Source organism: Periplaneta americana, chromosome 4 (genome assembly GCF_040183065.1).
Source record: "Periplaneta americana isolate PAMFEO1 chromosome 4, P.americana_PAMFEO1_priV1, whole genome shotgun sequence".
NCBI lineage: Eukaryota > Metazoa > Arthropoda > Insecta > Blattodea > Blattidae > Periplaneta > Periplaneta americana.
The window spans coordinates 24,575,825-24,594,135 of record NC_091120.1 but is presented as its reverse complement, the minus strand read 5'-3'; the positions used below and the strand labels follow the sequence as shown (position 1 = coordinate 24,594,135).

The window sequence follows — 18,311 nt, the reverse complement described above, 5'->3', positions numbered from 1 at the left end:
CAAGGTTTCCACGATCGTGAAATTGTATTCGGCACATGATAGGGTTAGTAGGATTATTCTCTTCACTTCAATCAGTTGTTCTGTTTCGAGAGACATGATACTTGAACGTAAAGATTAATTTGAAAAATATAAATTACAGTACTGCATAACTGTAGACCTAGAATATAATTGCATGGCACAGTACTGTATTTTCCTCTTTCGGTCTTATCTACTGTAGTTCAAAATTGCAAAGGATTTACTGTAGTACAGTAGACTGTATTTAGAATTTAGAAGGGATACATAATGCATATTATAAATTTACTGTTAGATTGGGGAGCCTCCCTCCCAATAAAGGACACCTCCCAGATGCGGACAGATTGTTACGTCCTTCAATGTCCGTAAATGAGAGGTTTCACTGTAATACATTTATTTTAAAATGATCATTACAAGTCTCTACAGCTGTCTACATAAACAGCGCCATTCGTTTGTGAATTAAATGGTGTGTTTATGTATACCTTATTTTTAACAAATTTCCGGCAACTTTAAACGTGTATGTAATGAAGTTCACAGACTGAATTGTGAATACATTAATGATGGCTATGAGAAGTGATAAGTAGAGCTAGGAAGTTGTACCGAAACTGTTAAGTTGTGTGAGCTTGGACTATATCTCTACCAAATGAACTGTAGTAGTGCAACTCTCAATGTCAGTGAACCAGAACGACAAATATGTACAGCTGGGTGGTAACCAAACTTGTGCTCTAATCGTCCACAGCCTTAGAACAAGAAAAGAATAAACGAAAAGTATAAAAAAAAAAACAGTAATTTGTAATTATAAACTTCACAACTCCCAATCTAAAATAATTCACCCATACATAAAAATAACATACAAAGTATAAAATGTTCAGAAAAAAACCGCATTTGTACTCTGAAAATATTTGTTCTACGTCACAAGATGTTACTGGAGCAAATTTGAAGTATGATCCAGTATTTCTTACTATCATCACGTGAACAACAACTTGAGCATATGACTCGGTTAAGAGAGAAGTTTTATATGATATTCTTATTGAATTTGGTATTCCCAAGAAACTACTTCGATTAATTAAAATGTGTCTCAGTGAAACGTACAGCAGAGTTCGTATAGGTCGGTTTCTGTCAGATGCGTTTCCAATTCTCTGTGGGCTAAAGCAAGGAGATGCACTATCACCTTTACTTTTTAACTTTGCTCTAGAGTATGCCATTAGGAAAGTCCAGGATAACATACAGGGTTTGGAATTGAACGGGTTACATCAGCTGCTTGTCTATGTGGATGACGTGAATATGTTAGGAGAAAATCCACAAACGATTAGGGAAAACACGGGAATTTTACTGGAAGCAAGTAAAGAGATAGGTTTCGAAGTAAATCCCGAAAAGACAAAGTATATGATTATGTCTCGTGACGAGAATATTGTATGAAATGGAAATATAAAAATTGGAAATTTATCTTTTGAAGAGGTGGAGAAGTTCAAATATCTGGGAGCAACAGTAACAAATATAAATGATACTCGGGAGGAAATTAAACACAGAATGAATATGGGAAATGCCTGTTATTATTCGGTTGAGAAGCTTTTAACATCCAGTCTGCTGTCAAAAAATCTGAAAGTTAGAATTTATAAAATAGTTATATTACCGGTTGTTCTTTATGGTTGTGAAACTTGGACTCTCACTTTCAGAGAGGAACATAGGTTAAGAGAGTTTGAGAATAGGGTGCTTAGGAAAATATTTGGGGCTAAGAGGGATGAAGTTACAGGAGAATGGAGAAAATTACACAACACAGAACTGCACGCATTGTATTCTTCACCTGACATAATTAGGAACATTAAATCCACAAGTTTGAGATGTGAGGGCATGTAGCACGTATGGGCGAATCCAGAAATGCATATAGAGTGTTAGTTGGGAGGCCAAAGGGAAAAAGACCTTTAGTGAGGCCGAGATGTAGATGGGAAGATAATATTAAAATGGATTTGAGGGAGGTGGGATATGATAGAGAATTAATTAATCTTGCTCAGGATAGGGACCAATGGCGGGCTTATGTGAGGGCGGAAATGCACCTCCAGGTTCCTTAAAAGCCAGTAAGTATAGTATAATAGTGTATCTCGTATGTGGCACATAATATTAAACCCATAATTGCTTTCAAGAAAAATTTTCATTTCTGTTGTAATAACAGCTATGAAGTTCGTATCGTAATTCTGATGCTGAATGAACTTGGACTGTAAGGCAACTGAATGCATAGTAGCACAGCAGCACCAGATGTCAACAGACTAGCAAAACAAACGGGTATTGATGGCTAGTAAATAAACTTGTCTTTCAACCAACACGTAACGAATAATAATCCGGGAAAAAATAAACGTGTTACACACTCCTGTTTGCATAATTATTTAATAACAGAGAGTTTACTTTTTTTGGAATCATGCATAATATTAACATTACATAAATAATACAATAATACCAGAATAGCTCACTTTGTTGAAACCTAAACTATTAATATTGTGACAGCGACGTGAGATTCGAACTCACGACCAGCGTCCCGCAAGAGAGCAGGTCGTGCATGAGTCGACACGGGCGCCACGGAGAGAAGAGAGGGGAAAGGGGCGACGCGGCAAGGGGAGGTTGCGCACGCATCTTCTGCTTGCCTAGAGAGGCCGAGAAGTCCGTCGAAGTGGAAAAATCGCGAACTCGAACTTTCCAGGCTACGTCGCTATAAAGAAGTTATGAAAGAAGAAACGCGAGTGAACTCGGACAGTGATTCATTCAGCCCGTCAGTAAGGCAGTGTTGTTAAAGTCAGTCAGTAAACCAGTCTTGTGTAGCAGTGAAGCCAGCTTCGAGACCAGAGCGCAACTTGAGTTGTGTCCGTAACTGTGGAGCCTGAAGCCCAGAGTTCGAGTGCAGTGGACCGCAGTTGGGGGGACCTGAGTTCGAAGTTCAGCGGATCATCTCTGAAGGTCTGTGGTTCGAGATTCTGTGAACGTGAGTGACTGAGCCAGAAGAACTAGCCAAGACAAACGAGCTGTGAACTGAGAACTGACCGTTCTGTGTTGTAAATAGTGCTTTGTAAATATTAGTTAAGATTAACAGTTCATTGTTGTTCGTAATAGTCCAAGTAAATTGTCACTGTCGTCAGTGGAGTGCACTAACGAATACTGTGTTACTGTGTGGAGAGCTAATCCTATTGTTGAGATAATAAAGTTACATTGTTGTTCAGTATAAAACGTTACAATATAAATTAACAATATTCTTCAAACTATCCACGACTCTACATAGATCCACAGAATGATACTATGCGGTGTTTATGTGAACTGCATATTGTCTGTAGCAAGTGAAAGCAGTGCAAGATGTGGGTGACATCTATACTCCACGGTGTACTCAACTGTTTTGGTACGAACTTCCTACCTATGGTGATAAGACCACTTCCACAGGCAACATGTAAAATTTATATCAGACTCCAGTGAATTACAAAACACACAATACCTATTTAAGTGTATGACAAGGATGGGAGGTAGTTTCAATATATCGAACTTCTTTATGGCCTCACGTTTCTCCTTACAAGATGGACAGTTCCAACCAGATATCCTTTCTCCATTCAGGTACAACTTCATACACTCCTATAACATAAAAGGAAAATACAACACACATTTTGGGCAATAGTAGTTAATACATATGCTACTGGCAAGTGACTGGATATTAAAGGAGGAGTGCAAAGATCTATATTATTAACTGATCACTCATCTTTCTATGCAATCAGTTTGGAATGGATGCATTCAAAATACAGCATCATAGTTTGTGCATTATATAGGGTATCAGTGTGAATGTAAAAAGAGATTTTCTGTTTATTTTAACATTATAATTCTAGAGCCCTCTGGTGTTTTCCACAGCAAGTAGCGAAGATGTTCTTCCTCCCAATCTTTATATAATTAGCTTTCATTTGCCACAACAGAAATTTAGATATAGCCACAGTCTACTATATACAGTCGCGAAGCTTGAGGTGATTTTTTGCAAATCTCGTGATAAATCGCTCCAAGCGGTTAGCAACTAGAAACAATAGACTGTCCACGGTCGACTTTGGACTGTGTCGTATTTCCATCAAGTGCTAGCTCGTTGCGTTTTTCACATTGATGCTCGTGAAATGTTCGTTATTGGTTGTAATGAAAATGTTAATGGCTAAAATACAATAATTGGAATAATAATATTTTGCTAGAGACGTAGAAAAATTAAATTTGTTTTAATGAAATTTATTGATCACGTTTTATTTTCAATTCTGGTGGGATTATTATTGCTTAGGCCTACTTTTTTTTTTTTCAAAGGATATGTTTTTAATTATAGCTGTTAATTTTGTTGTTAATTTTATTTGTTACTTTACTAGAGACGTAGAAAAAGTCTGTTGCAATAAAATTTATTCATCACGTTTTATTTCCAATTCTGGTGTGATTATTATTGCTTAACCTCATCCCACTTTGTTAACTACGTAAGCCTACACTACAAGTACCGGTACACGTAAGTTACTCCATTAATTCATATTTCCATTATTATTGTTGTAAAGAGAAATGCAAATTAATATTTATTGGTTTCATAGTTAATTATCGCTATAATCTTGAATGAGTGAAGCTATTATAGTAAATTTCAGTTCGTTTTGCACAAACAAAAATTATATTAACTTATTTCTTGCAGGTATCTTCGAGTTTATGGTGGAATTTAATATACTTCATTAAAATAATAAATTAACTTTATGCATTTAATATTTCAATAATGGAAGGAAGGTGTTAATTTTTCCAAAAGAACACAACGAAAGTGTAACATATTTTGTCGTCTGCTAGGAGAGAGATCTGCGATGATGAGGCGATAGTAGCGATCCTAGTGGTGGGCAACTACCCATGTTTGCATTTTTACTACATATTGAGCTTCGCGACTGTATATAGTAGACTGTGATATAGCTATACTTATAAACATTAATAATTTATCTAACAAGCAAACATTCTGACGGGGGCAGATAGAAAAGTTAAATTTTTTTCTTTCACCATGTCAATAATATCAAAAAAAGTGCTTATGCAAATTTTGGCCATTCGACTGCAATTACGAGGACCATAAAAAATAAGTTCGCCAGGGGCCATTAATAGAAAGAAAACACAATTTCATTGCAAATTTATTGGAACAGAGACAGCAATTGTTGAGCTATTTTCACTGGAAGTGGGACATTTGTCATACCATGGGATCGACAGAGAGGTGCAGACGGCTGTCAAACGCTGGTTTTGATCCCAGATAACCGACTTCTAGAACAGAGGAAACAAAAACTGATCCCATGGTATGACAAATGTCTTAATTTCAGTGGGGGATATGTTGACAAATAGCGTAACAATTGCTGTATCTGTTTCAATAAATCTTTCCATGCACTGTGTTTTTTTCTATAAACGGTCCCAGGGAAAATCACTTTCTGGACGGCCTCGTAATTGCGGTCGAGTGGCCAAAATTTGTATAAGCACTTCTTTTGACATTATTAACGTGGCGAAAGAAAAAAATTTAACTTTTTTATCTGCCCCCATCAGAATGTTTGCAGTTTCGAGTGTATGAAGTTCACTTTTCATGTACAAAGTCCTTAAACAATTATTATTAAGGACATAAAAAACGCAATAAAAGGACAATACTGTATGTAGTTATCAATATCGTGTATAGTCCCATTTGTCAAACATACCAATTTAATTTTCACGAAATAACATTTTTGGACTTCATGCATTTCACACTACTAACACAGATATTCCTTGTTTACATTTTTTTAATCGTCATTGAATTGGGTCGTCCAAAACTACATTATGTCTTTAAAAATTGGTAACATGGGCAAAAATCCAAAAAATATAGTTTTATGTGGAATGATATGAATACCATCGACCGGGGTTACTTTACACAAGGGGGTAACTTTACACATTTCTAGAAAAATGTTTAGATGGGAGCACATTAGAGACAATGTGTAGCAACTCCATGGAACTGATTCTATGTGACAACAGCACATGTATGTAGTAGTCTGAATTGTGTGTCCTTATTAAGGAGATCCTGTAAGCAGAAATTCTTGAAATGTGTAAAGTTACCCCCTTGTGTAAAGTAACCCCGGTCGACGGTATGTGGTTTTTATAAAAATACGTAATATTGTATTTTGAAGGATAGAAAGTAATATTCTGATTCTAAAATATTTCTACATATTTTTGTAACTTACAGCTGAAAAGAATGTTTTAGATATTGTCTATAGCTGTATGTAAATGTATATATTAGGGTTATGTTAGTCTGAAAACTCACAGCAAGTGAGCATTTGTTGCTGGAGATTGGAATAGGCAATGACAAATCTGAAAATGCTTCAAATGTCACTGACTCTTCGCCACACTTGCAACAGCGAACACTAGACTTTTGCTGGCCATAAAACAAAGTTCGGATTAGTGATTCGTTGCTCCTTTGAAATTTTTCCCATGCTCGATCTGCTGGCGACATGTTTTCATTACTTGCTTCTTTCAAAGGTGAGTTTCTGGTTTGCTGAAAATATAAATGAAATGATGTTTATTAGTTTGACATGATAAATGAAATAGAATTCTGTTTATACAAGTAGATGTGAAAATTCTCTAAGTCATCTAAGTTTTGGGCGGCCGGGTAGCTCAATTGGTAGAGCAGCTGGCTACGGACTGGAAGGTCCGGGGTTCGATCCCAGGTGGTGACAGGATTTTTTCTCGTTGCCAAACTTTCAGAACGGCCCCAAGGTTCACTCAGCCTTCTATAAAATTGAGTACCGGGTCTTTCCCGGGGGTAAAAGGCAGTCAGAGCGTGGTGCCAACCACACCACCTCATTCTAGTGCCGAGCTCATGGAAAGCATGGGGCTCTACTTCCATGCCCCCCATGGGGCTCTACTTCCATGCCCCCCAAGTGCCTTCATGGCATGTTACGGGGATACCTTTACCTTTACCATCTAAGTTTTAAATAAGAATTTTTATTTTTATTTTATTGGGTTATTTTACGATGCTGTATCAACATCTCGGTTATTTAGCGTCTGAATGAAATGAAGGTGATAATGCTGGTGACATGAGTCCGGGGTCCAGCACCGAAAGTTACCCAGCAGTTGCTCGTATTGGGTTGAGGGAAAACCCCGGAAAAAACCTCAACCAGGTAACTTGCCCCGACCGGGATTCGAACCCGGGCCACCTGGTTTCGCGGCCAGACACGCTGACCGTTACTCCACAGGTGTGGACTTTAAATAAGAATTATACATACTTGAGTAACCATAAACAAAGATACAACGGAAGGAAAACTAAATTAAATTGCACAAATTTACGGAAATTGCTGGAACTGGCTACCTCCAGCAGCAATACTGAAACGACATTGATACAGATAACAATCCCGTATCCTATCAAACATTACAAATAAATTCACTGTCTATGACTATGATAGATGTCTCGTAACACTTGGGAAAAAGTAGAACTGAATAACTGTTAACAACTGAGCTCCGATTACACCAGTCATACAGCAGTATGTAATCGTGCTTTAGTCTGTAAATTTGGTAAATTATCATTAAACTAAATTGTGAATAAGCTTTTTATGTGTCATCAAACCGGTTTCTCTCAATTACTAAGAAGGCATGAGGTCATTCTAATAAAAATTGAGGCATTCCGTGGAATAACAACTTAACATACGGGCTATTCCATATGAAATCGATCAGTAAAAAACCTCGCATTTTTTTTTATACTCTAATTTTTTCCCTATTTATACAAGGTGCTGATCAAAATCAAGATTTACAAAACCCTAATAAGACCCATTATAACATATGGTACAGAAACATGGGTTCTGAATAAAAATACATGCAAACAACTAGCAGTATTTGAGAGGAAAATCTTAAGAAGGATATTCGGAGCAATTGAAACAGTGGATGGATGGAGAGCCAGATATAATAATGAGATATACGAACTGTACAAGGAATCGGATTTGGAGGCGCACATAAGATGTCAAAGACTGAGATGGTTGGGACACGTCACAAGGATGGAAACAACAAGGAAAGTGAAGATTGTCTTCAATAACAACCCAGATGGAACCAGATTAAGAGGAAGACCGAGAACAAGATGGTGGAACTGTGTACGAGTGGATGTGAATAGATTAGGAATAAGGAATTGGAGGGAGTTGGCGATGGATAGAGAAGGATGGAAGAGAGCCATAGAGGAGGTTAAGGCCCACCTGGGCTGTAATACTAAATAAGAAGAAGAAGAAGATACAAGGTGCTGAGGAGAATGCATATGCAAAAATATACTATCCAAAGTCAAATGGTTTTCGTGTTGTTGAGCGACAAATTTAGCGTATTTTAGAAAAACAAGCCTCTTTCAGCGCTCAGAACTCTAGAACCATTTACTGCAGAACATTGAACAAGAGCTCATTTTGAAGCTGACATTTGGTAGGTTATGATAAGAAGTAATCCTCATTTTTATTGTATACAGAGAGACAGATAATCTGATTTTACTTAGTTTTAGGCTTTTAGCCCATTTGTAAATATGTAAAAAAATATTGAGAAAAAACCTTGCATTATTAAGAGGGATTCGGCATTGTTTGCTTAGTATCATGGCAATAAGTTTCGAGGGTATTAAATAAATTATTTTCACACGCCTGGACTTGAACAGTGCAGTACCACACACACTGGCTGAGAGATGAAGATAAGCGAGCATTGGGCATCATTTTACTCCTGTGTTTATGAAAACCTGTGATAAAGCTAGCCCAGCTATGCGCTACTAGACGCAACATCACGTGTTTATGCCTCCTGGCCTTGCTTGCCTAGGCTAGCTTCCGCCTCACAGTCAGCTGGCTAGCTCACGAGCGTACTATTTATTTTCTTTATTTGATTTTTCAACACTTTCTTATTAACGTTTGACCAGTAAAAAATACGTGTTTATTTGTACTTTCAATGCAGAATCTAACCATATATTTTAAAAATATTTTTTCGTGGGCATAGGTGTCTTAATTAAGAAAAATCTAAATTTCTCAATTTCCATAAAAAGTAAGAAAAACTGTTTACATGTCAATATAAACTTTAACTTTTCAGCATCAAAATAAACCATGATTTTGATCATTGGGTGGAAGGGTTTCGGAGCCACAACAGTTTAAAGTTGCTAATTTTATGAAAACACGATAAATTAAAATATTTTAAATTTAAACACTATGAAGTTCTGATGCCTCAAACTTTGCACAAAGCATTGTATCATAGTTTTCTACGGACAGAAAAAGTTTCATTGTATTTAAAAATTGCAAGGTCAATTTTCTCTATATTTCGGTCGATTTGAGATGGAATAGCCCATACGTTTATGTCGTTTTTCTGTTTCCGCATATATTGCATCCTTAATAACACATCTACCTCCTGAAGAAATATTATTTACCTCCGATAAACACAGCACCCACTAGAAACATTTGAAAGCCATTCTGCACAATGCTGTTATACCAAATCTAAAATGTTTGATGCGCTGCATCTCAAATTCAATACTTTGTAGTTAAGTTCTTGTTCCAGAGAATGTCTCAATTGTAACCCTACTTTGCTATACTGCTGATTTACGAGTACAAAACTGTAATTACATTAATAACTTGTATCGCAGACATATCACATCAGTGACCATGGTTCCCTACCTCAAAATGCTTGTCTAGGACCCCTCTCTATACTTGGTAAAATTATTTCGGTGCTGTTCATTAGTTTTTTTTTTTTTTACATTGGGGAATTTCATTGAAGTGAATTTATTTATGGCTGACAGAGTAACTATCTCATGCCCCCATGTTTTAAAGTTGCTACCAGTGCACTTCATTAGAACCAGGTACCCAGCTTCGAAGCCGTTAGCCCTGTGAACTTACAGTATATTTATTTTCCCCTATTATCATAGTACAGGGTTGTTATCTAAGAAATTAGCAAGTTCTTTGTGTTAGTAGAAGAGAAAGAGTGGAGGAAGGGAAGTGGTCCGTGGCCCATTTCTTTTAGGATTCATCCCGACATTTGTCTTATTACTCAAGGGCAACCACGGAAAAACCTTGAGCAGGATGAGGTGTCGTGCTGACGACAAGCCAATTGGCTTCTGTAGGGACTGTATATGTCGAGTTGTTCACTAGCACTCTGTATATGCATGAAATACAGCAGAATTTATGATAGGATGCTGGCAAAAATTTATGACATGAATGGCTTTTCCATGATTTATTTGTTGCTTCTAGGGTCTAGAATCTATATCATTGTAAATATTTTGCATTAAATCACATTCTGTATGTTATTTTACTTCTGATAAATGTCTGCAGTTCTTAAAAAATCAAATCAAAAATAAACTACACACAAACGCAAAGAAAAAAAAAAAACCCTGGATACTGAGACATGATTACTTGTTATCTCAGAAGTTGTCACTATATTGAACAAATCCATATTCTATTTTGAATCTTGCGTACACTACCTTTAACACTTGAATAAAATCAATTGATTAACTAGCGGACTTACTCATGTTAATTATGTAAGAGTGTGTGGCTTACAGCTGTTTCGGTGCTTCATCACACCATCCTCAGAGCCTACTAGATCTCGGCGTCATCTCGAACTTCTCTGTCTGTTATTGGGTGCATTTGATTGTTGAAAGGTGTTGAAAAGTGGAGTCAAATAATGTGTGTGTACTGAAATTGATCTGTGTGTTGAGAATTTGATCGGGGTGTGTTTTAGTGTGTTTGTATATTTCGTATTGTTCTAGTGTGTTGAGCTTTTGGTTCAATAACATAAATGCGGACATGGAAATCCTACACATACAACCCAAGAACCAAAAATTCAACACACTAGAACAATACGAAATATACAAATACACTAAAACACACCCTGATCAAATTCTCAACACACAGATCAATTTCAGTACACACACATTATTTGACTCCACTTTTCAACACCTTTCAACAAACAAACGCACCCACATAACAGGCAGAGAAGTTCGAGATGACGCCGAGATCTAGTAGGCTCTGAAGATGGTGTGATGAAGCACCGAAACAGCTGTAAGCCACACAAACTTACATAATTAACATGAGTAAGTCCGCTAGTTAATCAATTGATTAAATTCATATTATTATTAATACAGTTTTTATTATACCTTACTGAGATCTTCATGAAGCCAATCCATAAGAATGGTAAAAAATTCATGAGAATCTTGCTGCTCATAACCTTGAAACTGCTTTCTATGTTGTCCTACTACAATTTTGAGGTCACGACAAGCAATGGATCTATACTGGCCACACCACAATGCTCTCACTACTGCTGCAACCTCCTCTGCAACTTCTCCCCTAGTGCTGTTGTTATGATTTACATCTTCACGGTATACTCCTTCACAAAAGTAAAACGCCAGAGGAGTGGTATGGTTTATACACTGAATGATCGAATTCATGTAACAGGAGTTTCCAAGATTCTTTAAACCAGTCAGACCACGGCCACCCTGTAATACAAAACATACAAAGTTTGACAGTTCAATCACGTAACATGCAAAAATATACCAGTAGAATAAATGTAGTACATAAATATTATAGAATTACCTATATATTGAAAAAGTACATAAAGAAATAATGATACTTTATTCCTGTATTGTATTGTATTTATTAACATTCCATGGTATTCATACATTGCTTCACAGCTAGAATATGGAACAAGTCAAAAAACTTAATACTATTATAAAATATTAATTTATAGTCACAGTCTAGATGAAATATATACAGACGAGATTTACAATATAGTCTACTAGTACAACACAAAGTTTTAGTATCAATTTCATGAAGTGTTATTGAATGTCATGAATTCACCTACAGAATAGAAGGCGTGAGAAATTAGGTACTTCTTTAATTTGGCCCTAAATAATTTTATGTTTTGAGTTTCATTTTTTATATTGATAGGGAGGCTATTAAAAATTTTTACTGCCATATAACGCACTCATTTTTGATAGCACGATAGACTTGCTGCTGGAGTATGAAAGTCATTTTTTTGAGGTGTATTTATGCTATTAACTGTTGAATTAGTTACAAAGTTTTCACGATTACATACGAGGAAGATTATTAATGAAAAGATATACTGACAAGCCATGGGCATTATTTGTAGTTTTTTTTAAATAGTCCTACACGATTCCCTAGATTTGGCACCTACTATTATTCTAATTACTCTTTTTTGTAATAGAAATATACTGTTACTATCTGTGGAATTTCCCCAGAATATTATTCCAAAACTCATTACCGAGTGGAAGTATGCAAAGTATATTGTTTTTAAGGTATTTATATTTACTATCTTTTGCATAGATCTAATAGCAAAACAAGCTGAATTTAGTTTGGGGGTAATTTCTTTAATATGATTTTTCCAATTTAACACATTGGTTAGATATCAGATATTAAAAACTTTTATATAAACTTATTTTCTATAATACGCAAATTAAAGATATACAACTCAATAGAAATTTACAATTAGATTCACTATTTCTTGTGGACGATTTAGCTCTGGTAGCCTCCTCAGAAAATGATTTACAATATCCAATATAGCCTACATGAAGGGTTCAGAGCCATAGTGGACCAAGCACCATTTATTAAAAACTGAGAAAGCAAGGGTTAAAGTTAAGTGAATAAAAATAGTTTAAAGCAGATTGACATATCATTTAGTTTTAATGTGTATACTTTATATTACTTGCTATATATTTCCACTTTGATAATATCTTTGAAAAATATTGGAGTGCAAGAGGTCAAATAGCTTTATTGTCAAACGCCTGGCATTAGAAAACAACAACAACAACATATATTTCCACTAAATTATGGTACCAGTAATAACTTCATTTTAACCCTTCTTTTCTATGGTTTTAGTAAATGGCGCTTGGTCCACTATGGTTCTGAACCATTTATGAAGATATATGATTTTAACAAAATTGAACTTAAAATATGAAATGGAAATCAACAAAGAAAAAAAAAAAAATTATGGCATCCTGCGGAAAATGTCTGGATTCAAAAACATTAGAAACAGTAAATATTCATTTACATATCTCGGATACACATTATCTTTTTTGATGAGACATTCCAGAGAAATTTTTTAAATACACCAAAACAATGGGAATATTATGAAATCATCTTAGCACAAAGACATGCTACAATTCGCCTATACAAGACCTGTACTTTGTTACGGTAGTGAGTCACGAACATTAAAGAAGAAAGACGAAAGGAGAATAACAGCATGATATACCAAATGGGATCATAAATGTAATGAGGATGTAATGAAAGAATTTCAATTAAAACCTGCAATGCATCACATACAACATTATCAGAACAAATGGATAAATCATCTGCACTGCATGCGTATAAATAGAATCCCAATAACCATGTTTCACTATCATCCAAACGGGAAGAGACCTCTAGGTCGTCCAATGAAACGCTGGATTGAAAATTCAACTGTGAGATCGTGCAGATGTATCCTGTGGGTCCAGAGGAAGGGATATTGAACATCTGTGAAAACCGCAAGTGAAACTGACTATTCAAATGCATATTTTAAAATTTGCCGCAAGATTGTATATTCATGCATGTAATATAGCCTTTTGAAGTCGAATGATTGATGCACTCTGTAGCCTATTCTATTACCTGAGCAAGAGAAATAAAAAAAATCCTTCAATTTATAATCCTGTTTAATAATTAGTAAAAAATAAGATGCATCTAATTTTAAAAATAAATGCAGGAATATTTTATTGGGGGGGGCAAATATATATATATATATATATATATATATATATATATATAACTAATATGCAGATATACAGTAACTAAGTCAGAGTAGTGTTACTTACAAATGACTTTAGAGAACCCGGAGGTTCATTGCCACCCTCACATAAGCCTGCCATCGGACCCTATCCTAAGCAAGATTAATCCAGTTCCTAGCATCATAATTCACCTTCCTCAAATCCATTTTAAAATTATCCTCCCATCTACGTTTCGCCCTCCCTGAAGGTCTTTTTCCCTCCGGCCTCCCAACTAACACTCTGTATGCATTTCTGGATTCACCCATACATGCTACATGCCCTGCCCATCTGAAACATCTGGATTTAATGTTCCTAATTATGTCAAGTGAAGAATACAATGCGTGCAGTTCTGTGTTGTGTCACTTTCTCCATTCTCCTGTAACTTCATCTCTCTTAGCCCCAAATATTTCCTTAAGCATCTTATTCTCGAACACCCTTAACCTCTATTCCTCTCTCAAAGTGGGAGTTCAAGTTTCACAACCATACAGAACAACCAGTAATACAACTGTTTCATAAATTATAACTTTGAGATTTTTTGAAAGCAGACTGGACAACAAAAGCTTCTCAATCGAATAATAGCAGGCATTTCCCATATTTATTCTGAGTTTAATTTCCTCTCGAGTGTCATTTATATTTGTTACTGTTGCTTCAAGTATTTGAAATCTGCACTTTTTCAAAGGATAAATTTCCAATTTTTATATTTCTTTTTCGTAGTATGTTCTGGTCTAAAGACTGGTCGTATACTTTCTTTTTTCGGGATTTACTTCCAACCTACAGTACCGGTAGCGTGCAAATTAATCCGAACGACGTAATTACTTATGCAAAAACACTCAAACAGGATAAAAAAAGGATCTAAGACATACCTCAGTAATCTATGTGGCCTCCCTTGTTCCTAATAACAGCTCTGAGACAATTTGGCATGGATTCCACTAATTTCCCACAAATATTCATTTCTTCATCGCGTAACCATACACCAATGAGGGCAGAAATCATCTTCTCCTTTGTAGAACAATCCATTTTTTGCATTCTTTTTTTGGAAATTGACCACAAGTTCTCAATGGGGTTGATGTCTGGTGAGTTGCCTGGCCAGGGGAGTACCTGAATATTCTTCTTGTTGAAGAATTCTGTAGTTTTTCGAGACGTATGGCATGGTGCCAGGTCTTGTTGGAACACACCTCTGCCATCCAGAAATGATTTTTGCAGCTGGGGTACGATTCTGGTTTCCAGTATGTGAATATATTAGTCAGAATTCATCATTCCCTTGATAGGTATTAATGCTCCAGGCCCTTCATGTGTAAAACAACCCCAAAACATTACATACTTTAGGGGGGTATTTGGGTGCTTGTTGGAGATGAGCTGCTGTTACTTTTTCAGATCCTTTCTGTACGTAAGAAACATGGTGGCCGTGGACCTCGAAATGAGACTCATCGGAAAAAAGTACATTCTTCCAGTCATTCACTGTCCAGTGTTGATGTAATTTTGCCCACATTAAGCGTTTTTTGCACATAACAGGGGTTAGCAGTTGCTTCTGAATAGGCTTACGAGCCCTTCGTCCAGCTTCCAAAAGCCTACGCCACACTGTTGTGACGTGAATATTCGCCCCAGTGGTAGCCATTAACTCACGGGTCAAGTCGACAGCAGTTAGTCTAGGATTTAATTTACTTTTCCTGACAATTAAACGATCATCTGCGGGTGAAGTCTTCCTTTTCCGGCCACAGTTTCCTTTTTTCTGGGGTGTGATGGATCCAGTCTCCCTGTATCGTTTTATGATCGAATTAACAGTAGCCAAACTGATGTGACATCCTGCAGCAATTTGCCTCCGTGTCATAGAAGAATGCTCTGCTAATGTTATAATTTTAGACCGTTTTCGTGGAGTTGTATCCATTTGTGAAGACTACAGAATGTACACAGGATTGCAGTATTAAGTCTTCAACACAACTGAAATGCTTATAAGTACAAAACGACAGGCAAAATGTCACATATTATAAAAAAAATAATAACGACAGACCTTCAACAATGGAATTACACGTACTACAGATGTCAATTAAAGCGGTATGAGCAGCTGTGAGGCCAACAATGACAGAAAATGTAAAAATATGTCGTGTTCAGATTAATTTGCACGCTACTGTATCTCGAAGTCAGAGTAGTATAGTCTAATTAATTGTACTGCAGTATCCTAACTGAAAATCACATTAATGGAAATTCTTGAGAAGTAGGCTACTTCAGTCTTAACACATGACAGGTAAATTTCCTCATACGATGAGAAAAATTTGCAAATGAATGCACAGCATGAATTAAACGCATCTTATTACCATCTAGAACATAACAACATTTGGTACAAAGTTTTTACTCACCTTCTTCAGAGCAAGGAGAAGAATGTGATAAGCAGAGAACTTTAAACGAAATCGCACTAGATGAACCATTCTGAAGAAAATGTATGATCCTTCCAAGTTGTGTACTGAAGACAGTTTACTGCACGAGTACCTTCTACATGAGTCACAAAGATTATGTTCCCTCACGTGGTAGTGCACACATCGAGTGTTACACTGAGAAGGCTTCTGTCATGTGTGAATAGTGAATCCTTACAAATACCTACACTCCACTCCACTCACCAGATTTACTTTCTAACTAGATTGGAAGGGATGATTCAAACGGACTTAAAGTCAATCACACCAATAATGTTTTATCGTAAAACAAACTTCGTAACCTTACACAATTTAAGGAAAACTTTTGAAACTATTTGCTGTAAAATTATGTCTCATGTTACAAGGTTTGAAAATATTAAGCTCGTCATTTAAAAAAGTTCACACAGCAAGCACAGTCTAGTATATACAGTCACGAAGCTTGAGTTGTGAGGGTGCTAGGAACAATAGACTATGCCAGTACTATTTCGCATTGTCTGTAATGAGGCAATATTAGGGATTCTAGTGGTTAGCACTATCTATGGATGCATATTTACTACGTATTGAGCTTCGTGACTGTATATACTAGACTGTGCAACAAGTCTATTATACTATTTCAAGTCACTGTGATGTATCTAACAGGTTCGATACTCTAATTTTCATAAAGTTTCCTTTAGCCACAGCCAATACACGTGGATATGCTACTTCAGGAAAGTTCTGTAGACCTGATCTCAAGGAAATGTACTGCCAAATCATGTCACGTGCAGTGTGTTTTCGTGTACGTGGTTAGAAGCCTTACAATTTCGATGTATTGGACTTCTAAAATCTACTGGACACTCGAAAATATAAATATACACCAAATATTAAAATGATAATAAATTATGAACTCGATCTCTTAATTCTAATGTAGCTGTTCACTTTTACCAATATCCTACTTGATTGTATTAATCACTTATTAACATGCTTTTCAAAGAGCAATAAAAATAGCGAATTTCGTATTATTATTATTATTATTATTATTATTACTATTATTATTATTGAATGTTTGTATTTAGACTACAGGACCATAAGAGAAATGAAGATATACGTCAATTTTTTATTTTATTGGGTTATTTTATGACGCTTTATCAACATCTAGGTTATTTAGCGTCTGAATGAAATGAAGGTGATAATGCCGGTGAAATGAGTCTGGGGTCCAGCACTGAAAGTTACCCAGCATTTGCTCGTATTAGGTTGAGGGAAAACCCAGGAAAAAACCTCAACCAGGTAACTTGCCCCGACCGGGATTCGAACCCGGGCCACCTGGTTTCGCGGCCAGACGCGCTGACTGTTACTCCACAGGTGTGGACCGATATACGTCAAGAACTGAATATCAAGAGTATAATAATTATAATTGAAAGATATAGAAATAATTGGTATGACCATATAACAAGAATGCCCAACGACAGGATACCTTTTAGAACATGGTGTAACAGACCTACACGAAGAAGACGAGTGGGAAGACCAAAGAGACATTGGAGAGACCAGTTTGACGGATAAAATTCTGGAGGCGGAACAGGCCATCGGCCTAAACCTTGAAGTTATTGATGATGATGATTAAATGTTTGAGGTACCATACATTATATCCCTTATTCTTCAAAGGATTATGTTGTACAAGTTATCCATATTTATTATGGTCTTAACAAATAACCACATATCACCACTATTAATACCACTACTGTCACTTATATCAGTGTTGCCACCGCAAGCCTCATCACTGACACAAATAATACTAAATGTCAATGGTATCATTCCTGCCACCACCACTACTCCACAACTGTCACCAATATCACTACTGTCAATGGTACCATTGTTATCAGCACCACCATCACTGCTATAAATACCACTACTAATTCTGGCACCAATGCAGTCACACCATTCCCATCATTGTCACCAATACCACCACATTCTGCAGTGTCGTTGCACCACTCACATCGTTGCCATAAATACCACTGCTATCATAAAAACCTTTTCTACTCTTTCTCGAGCAGTGGCAGCTTGACTTGGTGAATTTTTATGATACTTCATATATGCGAAGTTTCAAGTATTTATATACATTAGCATCATCAATTAATAACCAGTTACGAAAAACTCAAAAT

At 36.2% G+C, this 18,311-nt stretch overlaps 1 protein-coding gene across 2 annotated transcripts in view; it reads right to left on the bottom strand.

Moving 5' to 3' along the window:
- Positions 1–18,311, bottom strand: part of Usp8 (Ubiquitin specific protease 8) — a 71,685-nt gene that overhangs the window by 10,403 nt on the left and 42,971 nt on the right. For both annotated transcript variants that reach the window (XM_069822998.1, XM_069822999.1), the window contains 3 exons: positions 11,114–11,452; positions 6,296–6,526; positions 3,485–3,618 (listed from right to left, as the gene is read on the bottom strand). In XM_069822998.1, coding sequence (XP_069679099.1) covers positions 3,485–3,618; positions 6,296–6,526; positions 11,114–11,452 — 704 coding nt within the window. The remainder of the gene's footprint in view (positions 1–3,484; positions 3,619–6,295; positions 6,527–11,113; positions 11,453–18,311) is intronic.